The 26,331-nt window shown below is 56.7% G+C and overlaps 2 protein-coding genes across 7 annotated transcripts in view; both read left to right on the forward strand.

Moving 5' to 3' along the window:
• The first annotated feature begins 1,285 nt into the window (after positions 1 to 1,285).
• Positions 1,286 to 11,399, forward strand: KPTN (kaptin, actin binding protein). Of its 4 annotated transcripts, none has more exons than XM_045292783.1 (12): positions 1,286 to 1,570; positions 1,917 to 2,023; positions 2,130 to 2,214; positions 2,294 to 2,348; positions 4,758 to 4,833; positions 4,933 to 5,006; positions 5,490 to 5,599; positions 5,685 to 5,762; positions 6,793 to 6,868; positions 8,614 to 8,749; positions 8,834 to 9,016; positions 11,055 to 11,399. In XM_045292783.1, the coding sequence occupies exons 1-12, from the start codon at positions 1,348 to 1,350 to the stop codon at positions 11,259 to 11,261; spliced, it is 1,410 nt and encodes a 469-aa protein (XP_045148718.1). In that variant the 5' UTR covers positions 1,286 to 1,347; the 3' UTR covers positions 11,262 to 11,399. The 4 variants fall into 4 exon arrangements, with proteins under 4 accessions (XP_045148718.1, XP_045148720.1, XP_045148719.1 ...); XM_045292785.1 differs by having other exon boundaries at positions 11,050 to 11,235; XM_045292784.1 differs by having other exon boundaries at positions 1,287 to 1,570; positions 1,941 to 2,023.
• Positions 11,400 to 13,663: 2,264 nt separating this feature from the next.
• The window catches only part of SLC8A2 (solute carrier family 8 member A2), a 40,995-nt gene continuing 28,327 nt past the window's right edge, over positions 13,664 to 26,331 (forward strand). For 2 of the 3 annotated variants that reach the window (XM_045292782.1, XM_013006668.2), the window contains exons 1-3: positions 13,664 to 13,799; positions 18,074 to 18,806; positions 24,401 to 25,071. In XM_045292782.1, the coding sequence (XP_045148717.1) occupies positions 18,132 to 18,806; positions 24,401 to 25,071 (1,346 nt within the window). In that variant the 5' untranslated portion in view covers positions 13,664 to 13,799; positions 18,074 to 18,131. The remainder of the gene's footprint in view (positions 13,800 to 18,073; positions 18,807 to 24,400; positions 25,072 to 26,331) is intronic. The other variant, XM_030886169.2, reaches the window with a different exon arrangement.

Genomic DNA, 26,331 nt, shown 5'->3' on the forward strand with positions numbered 1-26,331 from the left:
CCTGGGGCTCCTGTCTCCGTTCGTCTAACTCTGTCCTTGGGGAAATGCTGCCCTTTGGATCTGAAATGACCGATGAGCTGATGATTCCATCTGAGCGATGAGTTCCGTTGATGCAGGGTCATTGCCTTCAGGGTTCCACCAGTCTCTGTTTGACCAGCAAGCCTGCTCTCTTTTATGATTTTAGATTATATTTTTATTTTTTATCAGTCATTTTATTGGGGGCTCTTACAAATCTTGTAACAATCTATCAGTTGTATTAAGCACACTTGGACATAGGTTGCCATCAACATTTCCAAAACCTTCCCTTTCTTTCTGGGTATCAGCGCCTCTTTTTTCCCCTCCCTCCCACCTTAGCGAATCCTTGATCAATGATATATTATTGTTATTTTGAATCTTACATTGTCCATTGTCTCCCTTCACCCACATTTCTGTTATTCATCCCCCTGGGGGGTGGGCTGTATATGTAACCTTGTGATGGGTTCCCCCTTCCTCCCCCCGCCCTCATCATCCCCTTACCCTCATGATATTGATACTCCCACTGCTGTCCCTGAGGGTTTTATCTGCCCTGAATCCCCTGTGTCCAGAGCTCTTCTCTGTACTAGGAGTTTAGATTGGGATCCACACTGTTCTCTCGTGCTGTACAGACCAGAACTTGCTAGTAAGAGTCTTTCCAGAGTAGGTATTATTCGAGGTAGCCGGGCACCATCTATGTTTTCTGGCCTCGGGGTCGTTGAGGCTGAGGCTTGTGACATTTTAAAGATGCTATGGTTAAAACGGTGAATGTTAGAGCTATCTTGTTTGCATTACAACACTGGTCCTGCGTCTTTATGTGATCCTGGGCAAATGACTTAACCTCTCTGGGCCCCAATTCCTTCACCTGTAAAATGGTATGGGAAGAGTTCCTACCTCTTGCTGTGGGTGGTTTTTGAATAGCTGGCAGATGGAAAGCACTTAGTTCCTCGAACGTGAGCTTAATATAAACTTAATTGTGTTTTAATATGAACTTAATTGCGTTTTATGATGATTCTTACTGTTTCCTTTCATACACCATACAGCAAGCACCTTGTTGGGTCACCGCCTTCCACCTTTCTACCACAGCTGTTTGCATTTGGGCCCAGGAGAGGAGAGGAGAGGGGAAGGGAGGGGAGGGGGAGTGCGCAGGCGCAGTGGGGCAAACGGCCGGGCCGCCGAGCGGACCGCCATCTTTGTAAAGGGCAGCGAAAGAGGCTTCACGACGTCATCAGTCTGCGCCGTGGGCGGGCACCCGGCGGTCGCAGTTGTTTTCGGGAGCGGTGGGTAAGGTAGGCTGGCAGCGGTGAGAACTACAGTGAGTGCCTGAGGTTCGCGATGGGGGACGCGGCTATGGCCGCGGGGCCTTGCCCACTGCGCGAGGACAGCTTCACGCGCTTCTCGTCGCAGAGCAACGTGTACGGCCTGGCGGGCGGCGCGAGCGGGCGCGGGGAGCTCCTCGCGGCCACCCTTAAAGGCAAGGTGCTCGGCTTCCGCTACCAAGACCTCCGACAGAAAATCCGGCCTGTGGCCAAGGAGCTGCAGTTCAACTACATCCCTGGTGCGTGGCGCTATGGGGCTGGGGAGCTTTACCCCACCCTCCCCACCCCCCGACCCCCTACCCCCCATGCGTAGTGTTGAGAAGACCTCTAAGGCTCTGTCTGAGCAGGATCTCTTAGGGGAATGGATCAGCGTGATTGAAGGACGTCAAGAATCATTAAAGTCAGCAGGCACAGGAATCAGGAGTCAGGGGTTTAGGATGACACAAGCTCAGGTTAGAGTCCCAGACCTTATCAGATCATGCTAATTGCCGTGTTGTGTTCGTAGATTACTGAGTCCTAGAAGTCAGGGGTCATGGGGACAGGAGGGAGGGGAGTACTCAGGGATCAAGAATCTCCCTGAAATAGAAATGCTGAACTGTCCCCTGGCAGTGGACGCAGAGATTGTCTCCATCGATACCTTCAACAAGTCGCCACCAAAGCGGGGCCTGGTCGTAGGGATCACGTTCATAAAGGTATGCAGGCCCCGTGCCACCCATGTGATGTCCGGTGGTCCCTGAGAACCTGAGCCTGCTCCCTCCTGCTGTCCTGCCCTCCCCTGAGGCCTGTCTCCTCCTCCAGGACTCGGGGGACAAGGGCAGCCCCTTCCTCAACATTTACTGCGACTACGAGCCTGGCTCTGAGTACAACCTTGATTCCATCGCCCGTGAGTGTGGCCAGGACAGGAGGGGCTGGGGAGGGGGCCTCCCAGGGCCCCCGGCTCATGTGCCCTGTTCTTTTCGCAGAGAGCTGCCTGAACCTGGAGCTGCAGTTCACCCCTTTCCAGCTGTGCCACGCGGCGTAAGTCCCCTAGGCACCCACAGCCTTAGCGTGGGCGGCACCCTGGAGTCTCCCAATGCCTTGGTGCCCAGGGGGTGTCATGGGTCACAAGTTGGCAAGGTCGGCAGTTTGAACCCACCAGCCCGCGCTTCTGGAGCAAGAGGAGACAGTCTGTTCAGGAAGAGAAGTCACTGTCTGAGAAATGCTAGGGAACCGTTCCCCTCTGCCCTATAGGGCCCCTCGGGAATGGGGATAGACTCAGTGGCTGTGGGTTTGGCTTTCCGGGTTTCCTTACAAAGAGGGTCAGGTTCCTGCCTGGCAAATGAAGGCCTGGATCAGAGGTTAAAAGCAAAAAGTGCTTTAGGAGCCAGGGAAGCAGCCTGAGAGTGGATGTAAGTAAAGAAGGAGGGAGGAAGGGTGAGAAGGGGTGGAGTGGAAGGATCGACAGCCAGCCTGCCCAACACACTCAGATTCATCTCTGTTTTAAACCTCGTTCTTTAAGCCCTAGTGGTGCATCAGTGAAGTACTGGGCAGTTAAAGCTGTGGCCGCTACACGGGAGAAAGGCCTGGCTGTCTACTCCCCTAAAGGTGACTGTCTGGGGCATTTCACTCTGTCCTCTAAGCCACTAGGAGTCGGAATGAACTGATGACAGTGGGTGAGTCGAGTATACCCTACCTAGCATGCTGAGATTCCAGAAGTTCCTTAAAGTGTGGAGATTCCACTGGATTTCACTAACGCAGGCTGACTGGAGAACCCTCAGGAGTTAGCACTCACAGCTTGGCAAACTTCTTCCGTGCGCAGGACCCAAACAAATCAAAACTCCCTGCCATCCGGTCGGTGCCGACTCACAGCGACCCTCTAGGTCTGGGTAGAACTGCCCCTGTGCGTTTCCAAGACTAACTCTTTTACGGGAGTAGAATGGACCAGGTGGTAAAAATTGGGTCTTGGGCGGGGTGGGGTGGGGTGGAGGAGGTGGGCGTGTCCTACAGCCTCTATCTTGACTACCCAGCTCTGCGATTGTTTGGGGAAAGCAGGCGTTGTTAGCTAGGTAAATGAGTGGGCACGGTGGGCTCACGAAACAAGGTTATTGCCGCAAGCAGCAGAGGAAGGGGGTTCAGGGGTCCGGTGACAGCACACTGCCGTTCTGCATCCCAGGCTTTATTTAGATGCCCACCAAAATCTGAGCCTTTGAGAGTCCATACCAGCAAGCTCCTAAAGTTCTCATTCTTCCTGGGCCCACAGTCTACTGGGGGGGATCTAGATAAAGAAGAAAGGCAGTGGTGGCCCTCTGGGAGAATTCTCATCTTCCACGCTGGGGACGCAGGTTCCACTCCCTGCCAGTGCCCCACTGCCTGCAATAGAGGCCGGTGATCTGGAGATGAGGCAGTGGACCCCTGTGGAATACCACGGTCTGATGTACAGCTGGCCGCGGGGGTGCCTCGGGATCGGGCGGCATTTCGTTCCACGCTGCGTGGGGGCGCCGTGCGGGGGGTGGGGTGGGGATGGGGGAGGTGTCAACGCTACGGCAGCTGGCAGCCACAGGGTTAAAGCAGCCCGGGCTTTCTGCGGGCCCCAGCCTCCCTTTCTAAGACCGAATCCACCGCGGGAATAAAAGAGTGGTGTTAGGACTGCGGGAAGATTCCAGCCGGCTGCCATTCGGGACCGCCTAGCTGGGAACGTTCTGCAGTTGATCCACTCGCAGGGCTAGTGTCCGCGTGTTCAAGACCCGGAACAGGGCCCCGCCACTTACCACACACCTGGGTTACCACGGACGGCACTTAGGACCGCCTGCCTGCGTTTCGTTTGTCCGCTGGCGCAGTTGCTTCCGCGTTTTCTCCAGCTGCCCTTTAGTGCAGCGGTTCTCAACCTGTGGGTCGCGACCCCTTTGGGGTTCATGGCCCTTGCACAGGGGTCGCCCAAGACCATCGGGAAACACACAAAAATTCCACAGTATATACAGTAATTGCATATTGTTTTGTGATCAATCACTATGCTTTAATTGTTTAATTATGTACCTTTTGTAACAATAAAAGTATATCCTGCATATCAGATATTTACATGACGATTCATAACAGTAGCGAAATGACAGTGATGAAGTAGCAATGGATATAAATAATGTGATGGTTTGGGGGGGGTCACCACCACATGAGGAACTGTATGAAAGGATCGCGGTGTTAGGAGGCTGAGAACCGCTGCTTTGTGCTGTACAGTGTCCCAGTGTGTATCTCACTGATGCCCTGATTCTCAGAGGTCCCCTTGATCGGATCTTTAAAGATAACTGAGCAAACGGGGCACTAAAAATGGGGCAGGGGCACGTTCTGATCGGAGATTCCAACCCTGAGTCCGGTGTCTGGCTTGGGACGAACGCCCCCAGATAGTACCCCATTTGGGTTCGGCCACGTTGGGGTTCTAGACGGCTCTGCTTTCAGGGTCCAGATTGGGGACCAGCTGGAGACTGTGTTTCTTCTGAGTGGGAACAACCCAGCCATACATCTCTACAAGGAGGTGAGGAGGGGGAGGCGGGAGGGGGGGGCTGCCCTTGGGGTCACGGCAGGGCCCCTGCTGACCCCCCCGCGGGGTTGGGGCGGGTCTTGGTCTCCTCAGAACGAGGGGCTGCATCAGTTCGAGGAGCAGCCGGTGGAAAACCTCTTCCCAGAGCTCACGAATCTCACCAGTAGGTAAGAGAGACCACCCCCCAAGGTGGTCAGCGAGCCCAGAACATGCACCGCGGGGTGGGGGAGGGACCTCGGGCGGTGGCGGTGCCCTTGGAGAAGTTGGGCCGCGGGGAGGAGCTGGGGGAAAATCGGACCACAGGTAGGACTGACCCCAGAGAAAATGGGGTGGGCGCAGAGAAGTCACAGGCTGGGAATGCCTCCTCCCCCGGGGAAATTGGACAGTGGGCGTTTCTTCGCGGAAATTGGGTGGCGGGGAGCACCCATCCCAGCGAAATAGGGCAGCTAGGGGTTAATTCCCTATAGGGTCGCTCTGAGTTGGCAGTTGACTGATGGCAGGGAAGTGGGGTTTTGGGGGTCTTGGGGTTAATTGCCTCGAGAACGTGGGGTGCTGGGGCTCCTGAGAAGGCTCAGCTATCCCCTGGGGAGGTGGGGACGTGGCGATGTGAGCCCAGGACCCTCCAGCCACCCCCGCGGTCTGCTCCCCAGTGTCCTCTGGCTTGATGTCCACAACCTGCCGGGCACCTCTCGACGGCTCACTGCCCTCGGCTGTCAGAACGGCTCTGTGCGCGTGGCCCACGTGGACCAGCAGAGTCGTGGTGAGGGCGGGGACTTGGTGGGGGTGGGGCTAGGGGCGGGGCCGGTATGGGGGCGGGGTCTGATTGCTCCCCACGCCCCCCCCAGAGGTTTTGCAGACCTGGACGATCCTGCAGGACGGTCCCATCTCCCGTGTGATTGTGTTCAGCCTTTCAGCCCCTGAGGGTGAGCGCGGGGGGGTGGGGTGGGCTGGGGGGGCTGGTCCTCTGTAGCCTCAGCGCCCCCGGTTAAGTTTCCATCCCTGTCCCACAGTTTCCTGTGGTCTAGCCTGCAGCCTGCAGTCCCGCCTCCCCCTCCGCTCCCACGTCTGTGACTCCCATCTCCTTGCCCAGGTGGCCCACCTCAGCTTCTCTTGTGCTAGGCTCCACCTCGTTATTCCCGATTCAGCCCAGCCTTCCAAACTCAAACTCACTGCCATCAAGTCGACTCCACCCTCCAGTGGCTGCCGACTCATATCGCCCCTACAGGGCAGGGTGGAACTGCCGCTGTGAGTTTCCGGCACTGTAATCCCCACCTCTTCCCAAGGAGCCGCCTGGAGGTTTCAAACCGCTGACCTTGTGGCTCCCAGCCCAAAGCATAACCACTACACCACTAGGGGTCCCTCGTTCAATCTTTAGACTTGGATAAATCAACCCAACCTGATGTCCCCTGTCTGTCCCTTCATTGCGACTCTCCATGCCTGGAGCTGCGTTCCCACCTTAACCCCCCACCCCCACCCCACCCCCACCCCCGTGGTTTAGGTTTCACCCCTCACCTTGTAATCGCCTGCGATTGCCTTCTTCCCTGGTCTTTCCACTCACTCACAAGCCATGATTCAACCTGGGCATTTCTGTGGACCTCTAACGCTGTCCCTCCCCGTGGGGTGTCTAAGCTAACCCTTGTCCTCCACGTGTCGCTGTGTGCCGCGGTCAGTCCTCGGTCGCCATTTCCCTGTCCCTGACTCCCTGTCCTTCTAACTGCGGTCCATCTTCCATCTCTTGGGCTGGTCTCTCTCACCCCTGCTCCCTCCCACCGTGGTCTAACCTCAGACTTTATAAATCCAAGACTGGCTCCTTCTACCCTTTGTCCCTGGTTCAACCTCCGACTCTCTGCAGGTCGAACCTGCAGCCCTCCTGCTCTTAGAGCCCAGTTTGCGAGGAGACTCCTCGAACTTGTCTCCCGACTGAGCCCTCCCGGGCTGGTGTCTCTTTTTCAGAGATCAAGGAGCACCCACTGAGGGAAGAATACAGCGTCCTTGTGGCCAGCATGTTGGAGCCAGCGGTGGTGTACAGGTGAGGAGGGGGCCTTGGGTACGCGGGAGCAGCCTAACCTCAAGACTTTGCACCATGGTCCAACCTTGTCAGTCTCCAAAGAGAGTTCATCTGAGGTGGGAGGTGGGTGTTGCTTAGTGTTGGGCTGGGAACCTTGTGTGTGAGTGTTGTAAGTCTTTTAAGGGGTTTGGAAGGCGCCCCTGAGGCTTTGCTATGTATGGGACAGAGTTGTCCAGACCCCTCGGAGCAGGCGGACCTCAAAGTGAGCTGGCCAGCAGTTAGCGCTGGGCTCTGTGCCAGGGAAAGCCTTGCTCTGCTTGCTTGTTTGCCAACTGTCCTGGTTTAAATGCTCCCACCGTAAGCCGCCAACATGGTGTCGGCCAGCTGGCCAAATTGCCATGAATGTCACAGGGGCTTCTCGAGACCAGCCCGAGCTCAGCACAGTGGACAGTGAAGATGGCCCAAGCGTGGCCTCAGTTCTCCGAGCTTCCTGGGCACAACGTGGGTCTCTAGACGCCCAGAAAGGACAATGTGGGTTTGCATTGGGGAATGAGGTCATCCAGCCTCCAGAAGGGGGACCCGTGGGTGCCCACAGGGGCATAGTGAGGGTAATGAGCACCCAGATCAAACACCCCACCCTTAATGTCAAGATGGACAGATGTCAATGGCAGGGATATGTCAGTAGAAACCCCTCTCCAGCTGTCCTACCTGATGGTGGTGCCGCAGACTGTCATTCTGTGCCTTTTCTGGTAGCCCCTTGGACTTGTACCTGGGTGGAAGTGACCCCCCCATGCGCCCCCACTCAGTACCCCTCTATATCTATACTGTTTGAGGGAAGATATCGTGCTCTGCTGGGTTAATAGACGCTGCTTTGTGGCATCTTCGACGGTGTCCAGGTGTCTCTAAGTGAGATGAGATTTTGTAGACCAACACCCCCCCACCCCACTCCTTAGATATGCCCCTGAGTGCCCATATGGGGAACTTGGGGGTTGACACCCCACCACCACCACCAGAAATGAGCCATTTGAAGGTGTCCAAATTGAAAGTGATCTTGTACAGCCTGGATGAGCCCTGGTAGGATGGTGGGTGATGTGTTGGGCTACTAACTGCAAGGTCATTAGTTTGAAACCCACCTCTTGCTCTGCTGGAGCCTCAGAAACCCACAGGCAGTTCTGCTCTATCCTAATGGGTCTCTGTGGCTCGATGGCCATGAGTGTTTGGTTTTGCCCAGCCTTCAGGAGGAATGGGGTGCTTAGAACTAAGAAGGGTGGCCCTGTGGGCACATGGCTCAGAGTTTGCTGAGAAAGAGGCAAGGCTTCAAACCAGTTCTTCCTGGTTTAGTCACAGCCAATGAACTGAAACCAGAAGGGACCTGAATTTTGTAAAACCTCCACTCTCCTAGAAAACAAGGGGAGAAAGCGTGTTGCATGGCAACCAAATCTCTTGCCCGACAGAGTTGGAAACAGTGGTGACCGGCTCAGAGGTGGTGGCCGATCACATCAGTTGTGGTGTGTGTCCTTCTCAACAGGCCTGGCTCTAATTCAGCCTCCTGCATCCAGAGTCTCACGACACCCCTTCCAAGTCTTCTAGTCCAGAGTTTCAACCTGTAATTTTTCCCCTTCTCAATGTCATTCTCGCATTTTGCAAATTTGGGTCTGATCCGGTTTCACTGTATCGGCCGAGACGGAACCAGTTCAAACAAGCTGGGCACTGATGATGGGCACTGGAATCTCACTTGATCTCCCTGCTTTGTTGGGGACCCTCAGGGACCTGCTGCACCGGGGTCTCAAGGACCAGCTTCTCCTCCCAGGCAGTGACCAGTTTGACAGCGTCCTCTGTGGCTTGGTCACTGATATAGATTTGGACGGGCGGCTGGAAGTTCTAGTGGCCACCTATGGACAGGTGAGACCTATGGCATGGGGCCACCCCTCCCCTGTCCTCCCCACTCTCACCACCCTGGTGACCCCTTGCCCTCGCCCTCTGCAGGAGCTGCTCTGTTACAAGTACTGGGGCCCGGAGTCCGGGCTGCCCGAGGCTGAACATGAGTTCCGCCTGCTATGGCAGCGGAGTTTCTCCAGCCCGCTGCTGGCCATGGCTCACGTGGACCTGACGGGGGACGGCCTCCGGGAGCTGGCTGTGGTCTCCTTGAAGGGCGTGCACATCCTGCAGGTGACTGGCAGTGTGAGTGGGGTGGTGTCTCTGAGTGAGGTGATGTTTGATGGACCTCCCACCTTATTAAGGCAAGCAGGATGGGAAGGGGCAGATGCCACGCAAGCTTGTGGTCTCTAAAAGGATCCGGCCTCTGCTGGATCCATGGGCAGCTCTGGAGCACGGGAGTGGTACCACCGAGCACTGCTACCTTCGGGCAAGGGAGGCCAAACCCCTGTAAAAGTTAAGTCATTGGCTGTCGACATCCCCTGGGGGAGGGAGCAACTTCCCAGGTGTTCCTGGAGGAGGTGGTACCTATTAGCCAAATTCAGTTCTCAAGAGAAGGGGCAGCTAGGAGTACTCATAGCCGCTGGGGCGTGGGGGGAGACACCAGCTGGGAAAAGGGGTTTAGAGGTAGAGTCTATTACTGCCAACCACCTCCCCTGCCCTCAAACTTCAGAAAACCCTCTCCATGTTGTTCGTCCACTTCTCATGCCTTCACCATGCCTGGCTCCGCCCACCATGAGCTAACCCGATCCCTCCACGGCCGCCTAACCACCTGTCCCGCGTCCGATGGTTACCTCCCCCTTTCAGGACAGCCAGCTCGCTCCTCTGTGTCTCTAACCAGCTTCCTTCCAGTGACGGACAACCTTCCATCTTCTGTTGCGGTTTCTAGCTTTCAGACGTCCCAATAGAATCGTGTACATCAGGGTGTCAAACCGGTGGCCCGCGGGCCGCATGCGGCCCCCAAGGTAATCTTTTGTGGCCCACGATGCTCTGAAATAAAATGAGAACAGAAAAATTGTTATGAAGAAAATAGCACGTCTCTCTCCCTCTTTCCCTCCCTCTCTCCCTGTCCTTCCTTCCCTCCCTCTCTCTCTCCCCCTCTCCCCTCTCCTCTCTCTCATTCATGTCACAAAGGGAAAAAAACATGCTGTGATGATGATGATGATGAAGAAGAAGAATGATCAGGAACGTGCTCCTCACGTAGTGACCTCCCTTTGGCTCCTAACTTATTTTCTGAAAGACCAGCAAAGTGGAACCTATTAAGCACAACTGAAACGCAACCCGAAGTGACACCTCCTCAGTGTACCCCAAGAAACTTCCACAACCTCAATCCATCCATCCATCCGTTAAAAAAAGAAAAGAAAATAGTGCTTAGCCTATAGTGATTTTTTCTATTTTCATTTTATTTCAGAACATCGTGGGCCACAAAAAATTACCTTGGGGGCTGCATGCAGCCCTCGGGCCACCAGTTTGACACCCTGGTCTACATTACCCTTCAGTAGAAAGGGGGTTGGGCCACAGTAGATCAGGTGGCCAAGGTTAAAAAGAAATAACTGAATCTCTTGAGCAGCAGGTTTGGAAACAATGATGGCTGGCTCAGAAAGAAACAAAAAAAAGCGCCAGTGAGTCGATGCTGAAGGACAGGGCAGAACTGCTCCTGTGACTTTCCGAGACCTCGCTTTTTTTTATTTTTTATTAAAAGATCACTTTGTTGGGGGTTCTTTTTTTTTTTAATTGGGGGTTTACAGCGCTTATAACAATCCATACATCAATTGTATCATGCATATTTGTATATATGATGCCATCATTTTCTTTTTTTTAATACTTTTATTGGGGCCTCTTACATATCATCTTTATTTTCTAAGTATTTACTTTCTATTGAGCCCTTAGTATCAGTTCCTCTTCTTTCCCCTCCCTCTCGAGACTAACTCTTTACAGTAGAAAATCCCATCCTGCTGGTGGTTTCGAACTGCCGACCTATGCGTAGCCAGTACACCACTAGGGCTTCTTGTACACCCACGTTAGACCGAAGTAAAATGGAATTTTTCTCTCTGCACTAGGGTCTATCTAGCGTCCTTTCCATCAGGGTCTAACCTCAGACTTCTCTACTGGTCTGAGCTCCACCCCTTCTAGAGCCCTATTTTTCCTTACGCTCTGTGGTCTGCTCGCTGCCCCCCTCCCCCCAACTGTGGCTGAGCCCCCAGCCTGAGCAGTTGGGGAACTGCCTGAGCCACAGCTCCTCCTCCTCTTCCTCCCGCCCCTCGCAGCACAGCCTGATCCAGGCTTCAGAGCTGGTCCTGACCCGGCTTCGGCGCCAAGTGGAGCAGAAGAGATGTCAGCATCAGCAAGGCCTGGAGACCCCGGGCTCCTGAGGGCCTGCCACCCACCTTCTCCAGATCTCCATCCCCTGGGGTGGTGTCTTCTCAGAGTTCCCTCTCTGGCTCTGCCGCCCCCTGATGTGCCACGTGGACCTGGCTGACCCGCTGCTGTACCCCGTGCCTCGGTTTCCCCACTCACAATCAAGACTGCCTTCAGCCGGCCGGCCTCCACTCAGGACGAGAATGTGTCCGTGGGCCAATACGTGTACTTCTAGCCCAACAAAGCTCCCCCGCCTGCCCCCGTGGTCTCCTCCATTTGTTCTCACATTGGTTGTTGGGCACCAGCTCTTTGCCAGGCTCAGTACTGGGGCTTAGATTTGCCAAGAAGAACCGGGGCAGGGCCGGGGGACAGGATGGGCGTTTGAGAGGAGGGAATCCAAAGTTAGACCCAGACACAGGACTGAGGTTAGATCCCAGTGCCAACCCCAGAGGGAAGAAAGGGAGGTGGCTTCCAGCACAGCTACGGGAGTTCACCCACCATGGAAAGGACTGGAAGAGGAAGGACCGAGGCGAGGCCCCGGTGGGGAGAGTCAGGTCTGAGGGGAGACCCCGCACCCCCCAGCCACCGGGGGAGAGGCAGGTGAGGCTAGTGGAGATGGGGGTGGAAACGCCTGCTTCGGACAAGCTGTGGTTCTAACGGCCACAGAGTCAGAGACCAGACCCCCTAAGAACAGCACTGAGGTGGGGCCCCGGCACCCATGACAGAAGTCAGACCTCGTGCAATGGGCCAAGGTTAAACCCCGGTAGAGAGCAATTGAGTTTAAAGTCCTCATGGTGGTGTGAGTTCAGTGATGGGCCGCTTAACGGCAAAGTCAGCGGTTCAAACCCACCGGCTGTTCAGTGGAAGAAAGCTGAGGCTGGCTGCTCCCGTAAGGATTTACAGCCTCAGAAAGCCACTGGGGGTGGGGGGAGATACACACGTAATTCCACCCCGTCCTACAGGGTCACTCGAAGTCAGAACTGATGCTGGCAGTGGGTTTGGGCTAGACCCAGGCAGACTGGGTCTGAGTAAGCCATGCTGCAAAGATTGAAGGTTTGTTGTGACCTGAAGCACCTAGTATGGGGACCACGGAGTTTGCTGAGGTCTTTTGCCTGGGGTTGGAGGGTGCTCCTGTCCCTGTGCACACACACACACACACACACACCCAGGCCACCCACAAGGAACATAGACCTTTATCTCTCCAGCCAGTGGTGGGCAGGGACTAGGGGAGCCGTCCAGCCCTCCCCCAAGGCAGTCCAAGAATAGAATCCAGGTCAGGAGGGTTGAAGAGGAATTCCTGAGAGTGGTATCCAGGCTGGGCTGGAAGATGGTGTGACTCCTTAGGAGGGGGGGGTGTAGGAGGGGGGCAGACAGGAACCACCGTCGTACTGGTCACCCCTTTGCCTCCTGACATGGAAGTCCACCCATGAGTCTCACTACTGTCCTGGACAGTGAAGGTGGAGCCATGAGTTCTCTACAATCAAATTTAAGGAGCGGAGCTTTCAGCGTTTCCCCACTCCTCCCTCCTCGCCCAGAACCAGGCCCAGGCGTGGGAAGCCGCCAGGAGCTGGATCTGTGCCCACACCTGGCAGGGGGCCCAGGAGTGTGGGACCAGGGCCGCCAGTGGGCAGGGCCTTGGCCACCAGCTAGACCTCCTCCTGCCCGCCCACCTGCGGAGAGGGACCAAAGCTGGGAATCTCCATATTCGGTGACAGGGGTGGGAGGGGAATTCCATCTTCTGAGTACTGGCTGGGCAGGGGTTTGGGGTGGTGAATTCAGTCGGGGTGACCTCTGGTGCGTGTGCCTGTCCAGAGAGGCTGGGACTCAAGATTTGTGCTGTCAGGAGCCTGGGCCACCACTCTGGCCTAGCCTAGCCTTCCGTCCAGCCTGGGGCAGTGTTTAATGGGAGCTGGCCTGCATGGAGAGTCCTGAAGCAGCCTGAATTCCAAACCTGCTCTTGCCACCTCCGGCAAGCCCCTGAGGCCCCCTGTGCCTCGGTTTCCCCAGCTGCCACGTGGGGGTTAGTCCTTGCAGCCTCCTCCCAGGGGCTCGGTGGGTGAGGGCGGTGCCAAGGTGCACTGGGCAAGCGGAAACATTACTCTCGCCTTGCCTGGCCCCACGTGGGAAGAGCCGCCTGGATAAAGTCTCTGGCGACTATGATGAAGTCCGTCTGTGGTTGTCCCCCGGCTTTCTGGAGGAGGGGTTGTGCGGTGTGAGCCCGGCCAGAGATCCTGCCCCGCTACCCGGCACGGATCTGAAGCTGTGTGTGTGCGTGCACACGCGTGGGTCGTGGGTGCACCAGTGCGCGCATGCTGCCGCTGTCCCGCTCCTGGTGCTGAACCCACCCGCAGGTCGGGTCGGAGGCGGGCGCCCTCGGGCTCCCAGCTCCTCCCTTCTCCAGGCCCCTCCCCAAGCCTCCCGCCTCCGCCTCCTCCCCTCCCTCTCCGGCTCCTCCCCCCCACTCCCAGCTCGCCCCCTCCCTCCCCCGGGTCCCTCCCCTCCGCCCTCCATCCCCTCTCCCTCCCCGGCTCTCCCTCTCAGTCTCCAGCTTCGCTCGCTCTTTGCCTCTTTCTCCCTCTCTCCCTCACTCTCCTCGGGCGGAGTCGCCCACCACGGCCAGCCCAGTTCTGGGGGGACCTGCTCCAGGCTGTAGCGGCAGGTAAGAGAGCCCTAGTTTTTTTGGGGGGGTGTCGTGGGAGAGGGACAGGATTCCATCCCCCTGCTCCCCCCTCCGCGGCCGGCCCGGTGAGGGGCTTAAAAGAGCCCCCGGGGGGTCGCTCTTCCTTGTCTCCTTGGGGATGGGTGGGGGGGTCTGCGTATCCCAGACTTGGGTTCTAAAATCATCCCCCTCAGTGGGGTGGGGGCGCCACTTGCAGCCCCCAACATCTTTGGGCCCCTCCTGCGGTCCAGTGGGCTGGGGGCTGGGGGACAGGGAGTTCCTGGACGCTGTCAGGGGGCTGAGAACACCCCGCTCCCACCACCTCTGAGGAAGGAGCTCCCCCCCCTTCCCCGCCTGCATTCATCACCTTTCGCCCCCGCCTTCCTGTGTCTGGGGCTCATCTTTCGGGGTCTCTCCTGTGGAGCGCTTTCCCTCCTTCATCTCTCGCTGCCCAGTCCCCTTCTCGGACTCTCAGCCCCCTCATTCGCTGTCTCTGCCCCCTCCCATCTGCAAGTTGCTTTTCTCTTCCCTGTCTCCCTCTCTGGGTTCTCTTCTCCGGTCTCTGGTCTCCAGCTATCTCCATCTGTTTCTCTTTCTCTTTGCTCTCCCAGCAAGCCTACTTCTTAGACACCTTTACCTCCCTGGGGCAGAGGGAGAGTCAGAGGAAGAAGATTCTGCCCACTCCCCCACCCCCACGGCACACACACCTAGAGAGGACTCCCCACGAAGACCTGGAGTCCCCTAAAGTCCTCTCCCTCCGCATTGTGCTCTCTGAGTGCACGGAATCCCCTCTCCCCTTGCCTGGGTTCTGGGATTCTAAAGCCCATCCTTCTTGCAGGCTAACCTGCAGGGATTGGGCCAGTCCTTCCTGCAGTCTGACTTCCCTACCTCTGGCTGTTTGTCCATTTCCTGGCTTCCATCATCCTTTTGACAAATTTCAGGTGCCTTTCCTGTTCCAGGCCAGTTCTTCCTGCAGTCTCACCTCCTTCCCTCTCCCCGTGAGGCGGCGTGCCAGTCTCCAGCTCGGTTCCCAGTGGGGATGTTTCTCTTCCTTTTGGGAGGTGCTGCAAGAGGGCCCTGTCAGTCCAGAGGTCCCTGGGGCTCCGAGGAGGGAGGGCGAGAGCCAGTGATATGACAGGCGTGTAAGCCTGACAGCATCTTGGGTGCAGGCCGCCTCCCGTGAGCGTGCCCGACTCCAGGGCCCTGGGCAAGGCGGCCACCACCCTGCGTGACAGTGCCCGTGGGGGACTCTGATGGGCTTTGAAGCTTCCTGAGTGAGCAACCCCTCACCTGAAGTTCCCACCTCTGACCCCCGGCAGCTGTGTGGTTTCCCTGAGCTTTTCCTCTCTCTGGGCCTCAGCTGACCCACCACGAGCCAGAGGTGTCCCTCGAAGTTCCAAAACACAGAAGCCCTGGGAGTGGGTGACCCTCCGGCCTGGGGACATGGCTGGGAATGGGTGTGTTTGGCAGCTGGAGCCTCCGCCACCTGGCTCAGGGACACTGGGAATCCCAGCCCCCACCACAAACGCCATCAGAACTGCCACCCATTCCAAAAGATGGCAGCAGCTTCAGGGATGGGATCCCACCTGGCATGCCAGACTGGGCCCACGCCTAAGCCAGACGCCTCACTCGATGGATGAGAACACTGAAGCCCCTTCCCTGGAACAGGGGCGCTCACCATGGACCCAGCTGGCCCGGGGCCCACCAGGCTGGAGGGAGATGGCTGAGGGAGATGTCGTGTACACGTGTGCCATCTGCCCTCCCGGCTCTCACCCTGAGCTCCATCTGATCTTTTTGCCCCTGCATGCTAAACAGGGATTTGGTTTCAGGACTGCTGGTGGGCAGGCAGGAGGCTGGGCAGTCCCAGCTCCCTGGGGACCAGGCTCACACCTCTTTTCAGAGACATTGATCTAATGATTTTTTTTCTCACTGACCCCCTGCTCTGCCAAAGCCCCAGGGAGAGCAGACTGGGTTTCTGCCTGCAAAAATTGAGCTGGGCCATGGGCATGAAAGCACCCCATCCATCCACTGTTTCTGCTCTGCCTGGGGCGTGCAATAGGAGGGACAGGTAGCTGGACCGGAGGGAGGACTTCCTAGGCCATGGTCCCTCACAGAAATAGGTGTTCTTGACTCCCAGGTGCCCCCCACCCCACCCCATGCCCTTGTGTTTCCAGAAAGCCAGGAGGCAGAGGGCGAGAGAGCAAGCCAGCGAGCAGGGAGTCATTGCTTTGGATCCTGGTGGGTTTGTAATTATGCCTAAGTTGTTGCTAATTAGGGGGCTGCTAATTAGATGTATCATTAGGGGCCTTGCTGAGGGGGCTAATTGTGTGGTGGCCCTTTAAGAATAACCCCCTCCCTTGCACACACACACACATACACCCTCCCTGCCTGCCTTCCCTTACTCTTTCCCTCTTCTGGGATATTCTGCCAACAATCTGCCTCTCGCCCCCACAGGAGCCAGCTCCCAACCTGCGGGTATGTGGGTGTGTGTACGGAGAAGGTTGTGGGTTAGACTGATAAGAACTTTTCAGACAGCAATGGGAGGCGTGAGACTGGTGGCCCAGAGAGAGAGGGTGAGAGGCAAACCCACTTCCTCTCTCCTCTTTTTGTAGTTGGCTACTTACTGGGTGGCCATGGCAACATGAGGGTGGGACAAAAGGAGCTGGGAGTGGGGACCCCCTCCCTGCTCTCTCTTTTACCTGGAGAGAGAAACTGGGAGGCGTGGGTTTGGTGCTGTGTGACCTTGGACACATTATTTCTCCTTTTTGAGCTTGGATTTTCTCAACTGAGAAATGGGCGAGGTCTTCCCAAGGTGTGTGTGTGTGTGTGTGTGTGTGTGTCTATTTGAGAGAGGGGAGTCTGAAAAGACTGCACTGAGGAGGTGACATCTGGAGACCTGGGGGGTGGGGGTTGGGGGGGGAGAGAGGCTCGTGGCTATTTGGGGGAGAGGGTTTCAGGAAGGGGCATAGAGCATGTGCAAAGGCCATGAGGTAGGAACGCGTCGGGTGGGTAGGTTGGAGGAAGCCGTTTCAGTTTGGTTTCCTCCTCTTCTTCGGTGCATGTGTGTCCGCAGAATCTAGAGTGGTGGGTCCCTGGGCCCGGAAAGCGTGGGCGTTTGCCTAGATGCACGCTCCAATCCTAGGGCCCCCGGGTACGGTGGTGCAGGCTGGGCACCACACGATGGTATTTCACACAAGAAGACAAGCCAAAGGGGGCTGAGCCAAGGTCCACAGACCTGCAGGTGTAGCTGGATCCCACGGAGGGTGAGCAGGAAAGGGTAGGAGATGAGGTCAGTAAGCGAGAGGGGGAACGGATAGGATGGTGTCTTGGGGACTTGAGGAGGGAGGGCCGAGAGCCGGTGTGTGTTGTGAAGGGAACTGTAGAGGAAGGAGACACCAAAATGGCTGCTCCACCCCCAAGACCAGAGCAGCGGGGAGCCTTGAGCGAGGAGAGACCCACTCCAGCCCCCAAATGGGACCGAAAAGCCGAACGCAGGGCCTCCTTTATCATCGCTGCCGAGTGATTGTTCAACTTACAGAAATCTAGAGAAAGCCCAGATCAGAGAGCCAGAAGATGAAACAGAGAAAGAGAGACTCTGGCCACGATCGCAGAGAGAAATGCTCTGCCTCTCCGTGTGGGCGGGAGATATCTTCCAGCAGCTTCTCTCCGTTCCACCTGTGAGGTACGGGCACCCCAATATCCATCACAGCCCCAGCCCCCAGGCAGGAGCCCCGAGAGGGCCAGGGTGCAATCCTCTATGGCTGTGTGGCCTCCAGCTCCCAGCCCCGCACAGGGACGGGTGCCGTCTGTGTCTGGTAGTGCCTGGCTCCATTCGCCCGTCGTCTCCCCTGCGGGAGAGATTCACCTGTGTGTGCTCCTGGATGCGTCTGAAGGCCGTTCCTTGTTCACTGCTGTGTCATATTCCACGGTGTGCCCCCACCGTGGTGCGCCGTGCGGGTCCATTTTTACGGCCGAGCGGCGTCGGCTCGGAGAGGTGTTTCCAGATGGGAGGCATTAAAAATAAAGCTGGTGTGAACATTCTTGGCTGCAGACTTTGGGCGGACATATGGTTCTCGGGGGGTATGTCCTGAGGAGCAGAATTACTGGCTCATGGCGTGCGCCGCGGGCGGCTGCCATCAAGCCAGCTGAACTCTTTCCCTCCCTGGAGGCAGGAGGAATCCTCCCTCCTTCCGAGTCTTTCTCACCATCTCTCTGTCTCTGTGTCTCCCCCTCCATCCCCACCCTCCCTGCCTTGGACCTCATTTCCCTCCTAGTCTTCTTGACTTAACCTCCCGCCACCCCCTTCCCCTCCACAGGACCCTTCCAGGCTCCATGGCTCCCCTGGCCTTGGTGGGGGTTGCACTCCTCCTGGGAGCCCCCCCCTGCTCAGGGATGGCCACCCCGACCCCCTCCCCACCGCCTCCCCCGGCCAATGACAGTGATGCCAGCCTAGGGACCTGCCAGGGATCCAACCGCTGCCAGCCGGGGGTCCTGCTGCCCGTGTGGGAGCCCGACGACCCATCTCTGGGTGACAAGGTGGCCCGGGCCGTGGTCTACTTTGTGGCCATGGTCTACATGTTCCTGGGCGTGTCCATCATCGCCGACCGCTTCATGGCGTCCATCGAGGTGATCACGTCCAAGGAGAAGGAGATCACCATCACGAAGGCCAACGGCGAGACCAGCGTGGGCACCGTCCGCATCTGGAACGAGACCGTGTCCAACCTCACGCTCATGGCCCTGGGCTCCTCGGCCCCCGAGATCCTGCTGTCCGTCATCGAGGTCTGCGGCCACAACTTCCAGGCCGGCGAGCTGGGCCCGGGCACCATCGTGGGCAGCGCCGCCTTCAACATGTTCGTGGTCATCGCCGTGTGCGTCTACGTCATCCCGGCCGGCGAGTGCCGCAAGATCAAGCACCTGAGGGTCTTCTTCGTCACCGCCTCCTGGAGCATCTTCGCCTACGTCTGGCTCTATCTCATCCTTGCCGTCTTCTCCCCGGGCGTGGTGCAGGTGAGCAAGGATCCAGGGACACACCACCACCCCCCATACACACACACGTGCATGTGTGCCTGCAAAAAAATCCAGAGTGGGGATTCCCTGGGCTTGGAGAGCTTCGTTCGTTTGGCCTCAATGCCGGCTGGCATCCAAGGGCTGCCAGGCGTGGTTGTGCAGGTGGCGTGCTGCTCAATGGCACGGCGTTTAAAGAGGGCAAGTCAGGTCCAGCCAGGACAATCTCCCGGGGGCCTGTGCACCTACGGAATCCAGAGCGGGTGGATGGGGGACCTCTGGACTCCAGGTATTTGCACCAAGGTGTGCAGCCCTCTGAGGACCGCCTGCTGTGGTCGTCCGGGTCACGCATGGCGCAGTAACGGGTGAAAGAGTGCCAGGGGTGGTTGGCATCTGGCTGGCGCTCACAGACCTTTGTCTCTGGATGCCAGGCCCTGCAGGGGCTCCTCTGCACAGAGGGGGCGCTGCTTGCAATGCCCCATTCAGCCTTGGCAGCCTGCCCACGCAGAAGGGCCGGTTCGGAAGGCTGCCTATAGACACGTTGTCCTGCGTAGACAAGGGGGCTTTAAGAAGTTTGGAGGGGGAGGGGGACAAAGTCTCCTTTATCTGCTCCTTTATCTGTTTTCCTCTTGAAGAAGCCACCCGCACCCCGCCCCACCCTCCTGGTCCCAGAGGCACCCCGTGACCTGTGTGATTCATGCTGTGCCGCACAGGTCACAGCCTAGCCGGGTGTTGGCCAGCGGCTTTCCCCTGTTTTTTCTGTCGCGGTTACCTTGTGCCTCATGTCTCCCCACTCCTGCAGTGAGCCATCGTCCCCTCTCCTAATTCACCCTCCTGCCTAATTCACGCTCCGTCTAAATCACATCCTGGCGGGTGTTCCCTGACAGCGATTGGGTCGTTCCGTGTGATTTGCATAATTTACCCACGGGCTTGGAGGACGCCAGGCCCACATCTGCCCCATCACCGGGCTCATTACCCGTCTTTGCCAGAGATGCGGTCACGGTTTGCATAATTCATTCATTACTCTGCCTTGATGGCCGAAGCCGGCATCGCCGATGCCACTCCGATGTAATTTATACCCACATGCCCTCCGTGGCGCCGCAGGTACAGAACCTGGTGGCCACTTTGCATAATTTATCCCCGTGAGGTTGACATTTTGACCCCGCAGCTACATCATGTACACCTACATTTGCATAATGATCGGCCCCTCCTCTGTCGGAGAGCCCGAACCTGAAGGTGTGCAATAGTTTTCCTTTAAAATATCTGCCCGAGTTATTTCCCACAAACCCACCGTCTTTGCATAAAGTCTCATATGCACACGCTTGGCCTCGTGCATTCGCCCGCATGCATAATTTAATGCAGGGGACGGACGCAGGTCCCATTGGTGTGTGTTTGTGTGTGTGTGTGTGCTGGTTTCAGTATCTGTATGTGTTTGTGTGTGTGTCTGTATGGTGTGTGTCTGTGCATGTTTGTCTATGTGTATTTGTGTATCAGTTTGTGTGTGTGTGTCTGTGTGTGTTTGAGTGTGTATATGTGTGTATCAGTTTGTGTCTGTGTGTGTGAGTCTGTGTGTGTTTGAGTGTGTGTATGTGTGATTCTTGCCTTTCTGGCAGGTTTTAGCGAGTTATAGTTGCTTCTCAGGAAAGACCTGAGGCTGTTTATACCCTCAGGTATAAAAATGTTTTGCAGACGAGACAATAAAGGCAGCGATGAGCCCTGGTCAGCGGTTTGAAATCACCAGCGCCCTTCTCGGGAGAAAGACAAGGCTTCCACTGTAAACAGTGACAGTCTTGGAGACCCACAGGGGCAGTTCTGCCCTGTCCTATAGGGTCGCTGTGAGTCGGCACCGACTGGATGGCCATGCGTTTGAATTTGAAGGAATCTGAGATTCCAGGGAGGAGAGGGGGGGATAGTAGCCCCAGAAAACGGGTGAGAGAGAGAGAGAGACAGAAAGTTACTACGTTTGATGCCTGGCTGTGGACACTGAGCTTCATAGGCTGTTAAAAAGGCTGGCGTTTGAATGAATGAATGCATGAGTGAGTGAGTGAATGCTGTGAGAATTATAAACACTGTGGGGGAAAGGTAGGATAGCGATGGGGATGGAGGAGATGTTTCCTGAGAAGGAATTATGGGAAAGACAGAGAGAGAATAAAATGTCACAGCACCGGGTGGGGAAGCAGCCCCCCCCCCCCCCGGGGACCCCTCTGAGAGTCATGGGGACCATGAGACATTGTCCCTAAAGACTTGGAAGAACTGGTACTAGATAAACTCACCTCACTGCCATCCAGTCATTTCAAACTCAGAGCAGTTCTATGGGACAAGGGTAGAACTGCCCCTGTGGGTTTTCGAGACTGCAGCTCTTTATTTATTTATTTTTTATTAAAAGGTCATTTTATTGGGGCTCTTACAGCTCTTATAACAATCCATACATCCATTGTATCAAGCACATTTGTCCGTCAGTTGCCACCATCGTTTTCAAAACATTTTCTAACGGCTCCTCTAAAAGTTTATTAAAATTAAACATCTACAGGTCTTTATGGGAGTAGAAAGCCTCCTCTCTCTCCCATGGAGTGGCTGGTGATTTTGAACTGCTAACCTTCTGTTAGCAGCCCAGTGCATAACCTTATGCCAACAGGACTCCTTGGGACTAGATAAAGATGACCCGGAGGCAGGGCTCTGGAGGTGTGAGAGGACAGAAACCCAGTGCCAAGTTTTCTCCAGAGTGGCTGTGGGTGGCCTCAGGCAAAGTCCTACCCTCTCTGAGCCTCCAGGTCACACCTGCACCAGAGATGGGGCTGATCCAAACCAGTCCTCGTAGACTCTTCCCAGCCAAGGCCCTCTGTTTTAAAGCAAGTGCGTCGTTACGGCCTCTTTGCTCTCAGATACTCTGACACTGAAATTCTTGGACCAGAGAAGTCTTGCAGCCCCTGAGTTCGATGTGTAGCTCTTGGCCCCAGAGGGCTTGGCTTCAAATCCCACCCACCTCTGCTGCTTACTATCTAGGGGACCTGCTTAAGTTGCAGCAGCTCCTTGCCTTAGTTTGCCCATCTGCAGAACGGGGTTCGCCATAGAACCGACCTCAGTCAGCAAGGCCTCTGGGAGGAACAACTGAATTTCCTAATGTGGAACAGCGCTAAGCACATAGGTTCCCAAACTTATTTTGGCCTCCTGTCGCCTTTTCAGGAAAAAACAAAAAATTACTCAGCAATCTCCTGGTGATTCAAAGCATTTATACTATAGCCCAGAGTCCAGGATAAAGCGTAGGTATTATATGCTTTTGCAGCACCGCCCCGCCTTGGATTGTTCCAGTGCTCCCTACCCCACCAGGGTGTGGTATCACCCACTTTGGGAAACATTGGCTTAGCATGGCTTTCCTGAATGAAAGTAAATGTTCTGTAAACTATTCTTAGCATGAACGAACAGGAGCCCTGGTGGCGTAGTAGTGGGTTACAAGTTCGCCCCCACCAGCCGCTGCCTGGAAGAAAGACGAGGCTGTCTGCTCCTGTCGACATTCACAGTCTCAGAAACCCACAGGGACAGCGGTAGTTTGTCCGCTAAGGTCACCGTGAGTCAGAATCGGCTCGGTGGCATTGAGTTTGGTTTTGGACCGCGAGTCTGAATGGACTCCGTGGCCTCTCGTAACAACAATACATGAGGTAGCACAGACGGCTTCATCCTCTGTTGAACTGACACAGAGGTGCTAGGAAGAGAGGCAGACCCACCCATTTTCAAAGCGCCAGCCATTGAAGAGGCTACGGAGTGTTTCAGGGGCGCCCCAGTGAACTGGCCCAAACACATGTGGTGCTTCTGTCTCGTTCCTAGGATGGTGCCCAGGTCTTAAGCCTTAAGAGCGCCACCCCCACCCCCACCCCAAGTGACCTCTGTTCACCTGGAACAGTGGAGGAATAAAGAGAGTCAGGAGCAGGAGGGGCACGTGGCCTGTGTGGCTCATTGCCCGCCTCCCTGAACAACTGCCTCCTTTGCCACGAGACCAGAAGAACTAGATGGTGCCCGGCTACCCTTGCTGAACACTTTGGATGAAGATCCAGTAGAGGCACCTTGATCAAAAGGGGATAAATGTAGAACCGCGTTTCACATTCTCATAAAAATCCACGAAGCTTAGACAAACCTTGAAAGCCAAAGTCTTCTTACAATCGAACCATGATTCAGCTTCACGGATGGGCATGGTCCTTTTCGAAGCGGGGTCTGAACTGGGAATGAACCTCCTCTCCTCTCTGAGGAGGCAGCCAGGCCAACGTGGGAGCCATTTCCTGAGGCGGAGATGGGCGAGACTGAGCTTGTGGGCTTCCCTTAGGGTGGTCCCCCAGGACTGTGGTTACTGGGGAGTAGAAGAGGAGGGGCTTAGGGAGAAAGGAGCAGAGAGGGAGTGTGGGACAGCGTGAGCCGACCCTGTGTGTGTGTGTGTCTTGGGGGGCATAATGGAGGAGGGAGAAAACACAGAGGCCAAGAGTTGAAGGAAGTGGAGCCAGCGTTGGGACTGCAGGATGGAGACTTCTGTCACTTGGTGGTGGCTGAGACCCTTTGGGTCCTCGGTGAGAGATCACTCAGGAGCTAAGACCGGTTTACCAGGCTCTAGTGAGAGGGAGGACCTGCCAGGCTGTCTCACCAGGAAAACAGCAGCTGGGGAGCAACACAGTTTCACTTTTAAGAGCTTACAACGGCAGGGGGGGTCCTTGGCAGGTAGCATGGGCCTGGGGCAGTACCATGTCTGTATACGGTAATGCGGGTCAGGTGAACCAGGCTTGGCAGGTGTGGGTGGCTGACTGCTGGAAACCTGCAGTGGGCATGGTGTGTGGCCATCCCAGTCATTCATGTTCTAGTGTCCCGGCCACCCCGGTGACAAAGTGTGGACGTGTGGATGGAGGAAGAGCTCAAAGGGCAGGGGAAGACCCAGGAGGAAGAGAGAGGTAGAGGTCGCTCTGGAGAGAGACAGGCAGTGGACGAGAAGAGAACCGTGGAAGCGACCGAATCCACACGGAGATGTAACAAGGACACGGGGCCAGGAAATAGCCGCTTCAAGAAACGAGAAAAGGGGTGGTGGGCAAAGACACCAAGGCAGAGGAGGAGGAAAGATCAAAATGAGAGACCGAGGCAGAGAGGGAAAGAGACAGACAGACAGACCAGACACACACGGCCTGGGTGTGTGTGTGGGGAGGGGGGTTAGGGGGAGAGAGGGAGACAGAGAAACAGAACGAGGGGCAGAGAGAGAAAGATGCAGTGGCAGGAAGGGAGAGCCATGGGGGGTGACGGTCCATGGAGGGAGAGGCCATGGGCCAGAAGAGGGGAGAGGCAGAGAAGAAGGGAGACTGGAAAAGGAGGGAGGGAGACAGATGGAGAGGAGAGGGAGGGGAATGGTCCAGAAAGGGAGATGCTGAGAGCCGCCAGAGGCCGTGGGATCCTGTGGGCGCCCCTGCTGGCTAGGAGGAGCAGGTCTAGCGAGTGGAGCAGCAGGAGAGCGAGACGGGGCGGGGCAGCGCAGACACTCCCAGACGGGCGTGGGGGAGCTGGCGCCCCCTGGCGGCAGGGCGGGGCGGGCGCCCTCTAGAGGCCGGTCCTGACGCCGCGGCCTCCCGCAGGTGTGGGAGGCGCTGCTGACCCTGGTCTTCTTCCCGGTGTGCGTGGTGTTCGCCTGGATGGCGGACAAGCGGCTGCTCTTCTACAAGTACGTGTACAAGCGCTACCGCACCGACCCCCGCAGCGGCATCATCATCGGCGCCGAGGGCGACCCCCCGAAGAGCATCGAGATGGACGGCACGTTCGTGGGCGCCGCCGAGGGGCCGGTGGCCGAGCTGGGCGGCCTGGGCCCCAGCCCGGAGGAGGCCCGCGAGCTGGACGCCAGCCGCCGCGAGGTCATCCAGATCCTCAAAGACCTGAAGCAGAAGCACCCGGACAAGGACCTGGAGCAGCTGGTGGGCATCGCCAACTACTACGCCCTGCTGCACCAGCAGAAGAGCCGCGCCTTCTACCGCATCCAGGCCACCCGGCTGATGACCGGCGCGGGCAACGTGCTGCGCAGACACGCGGCGGACGCGTCGCGCAGGGCCACGCCCGCCGAAGGCTCCGGCGAGGACGAGGACGACGGCGCCAGCCGCATCTACTTCGAGCCCAGCCTCTACCACTGCCTGGAGAACTGCGGCTCCGTCTTGCTGTCCGTCACCTGCCAGGGCGGCGAGGGCAACAGCACCTTCTACGTGGACTACCGCACCGAGGACGGCTCGGCCAAGGCCGGCTCCGACTATGAGTACAGGTGGGTGCCCGGGGCCCCAGCGCGCCACCCCGGGGTGGCTGGGCGGGGAAGGTTGGCTGTTGGCCAGTTGTGGGTTCCCATCCGTCTGGTCCATCTCCTGGTTGCTTTCCGAACCTGTCTTTACCGGCAGTCTCCATTCATGCTTTTTCTTCTTCTTCATTCATTCTTCAGGAGCAAATGAATCCATCTCCACCCACCTCCCTTGCTGGTTGAAAAGCTATCCTCCACCCTCCCGGGGCTTTGATTTTGTTGACCCAATGGAGTCACCTCCATCTACCAACCCTGCCCGCTGCCTCCCCAGCCGTCCTCAGGGGGCATGGTGGTGCAAAGGCCTTTTGCTCTGCCATCAGTCGCATGGGGCATAATTGGCCAGCCACCCATGATCTCCTCCCCCACCACCCCATGTCTCCCTTCGTGGGGAAGCTGCCGTCACTCTGCCCCCTTCCCCTAGGCCTAGGCGACCCTGCCCCCACCTTGAGCCCCGAGCCAGCCTCTCATTCGACCATGGGCCTGAGCTGTCGGGGATCTAGGAGTCCCTTCTGCTTGCTGGTAGAACCAAAGAGCTTGGGGATGAGCTGGTCCCTGCAGCATTCACAGGCAGCATTCACAAGCCTGATCATTGATCAAGGCAGCTGAGAGCTGGGTTCTAGTCTGAGCGAAGTCCTGGGCCCTGTTCCTTTGAGCAGGCAGGGCTGTCATGAACAGCTGCTGACGCTGTGCCCTGCATAAGCGCACCCTATCTCAGGAGCCTCTGTTCGCAGAATAGACAAGGTAGAATCCCATGTCTAGGGGGACGCTTTCCTGACTCTTGGAAATGGTGTCTTAAGGAAGGATACCTTTGGCTAAATTTATACCGAGGCCCCCAGCTGGGTTAGAGTGATCCCATAGGCCTTCTTTTTCCAGAGTTAGCATGATCTCAAACAGCATTGCGGTCCCAGGGTTCTTTGATTGAAGCCCTAAGACTCTGAGAGACCAAGAGAGTCCAACATTTAAAAAAATCATTTTTTGGGGGGCTCATACAGCTCTTATCACCATCCATCCATCCATCCATCCATCCATCCATCCATCCATCCATCACATTTGTACATAGGTCTCTATCATCATTTTCAAAACATTTCCTTTCTACTTGAGCCCTGGGGGGGGTCAGCTCCTTTCCCCTGCTCCCCCTCTCCCTCCGTCCAACATTTTGATTGCTTTACCAGTTGAACAGTTGGTGGTCCAAAGATTCGGAAGCATCTCAAGACCTGAACATTTGCTCCC

This window comes from Echinops telfairi, unplaced genomic scaffold (genome assembly GCF_000313985.2).
Source record: "Echinops telfairi isolate 266 unplaced genomic scaffold, ASM31398v2 ScPeMD7_655;HRSCAF=1070, whole genome shotgun sequence".
NCBI classification, from domain to species: Eukaryota; Metazoa; Chordata; class Mammalia; order Afrosoricida; family Tenrecidae; genus Echinops; species Echinops telfairi.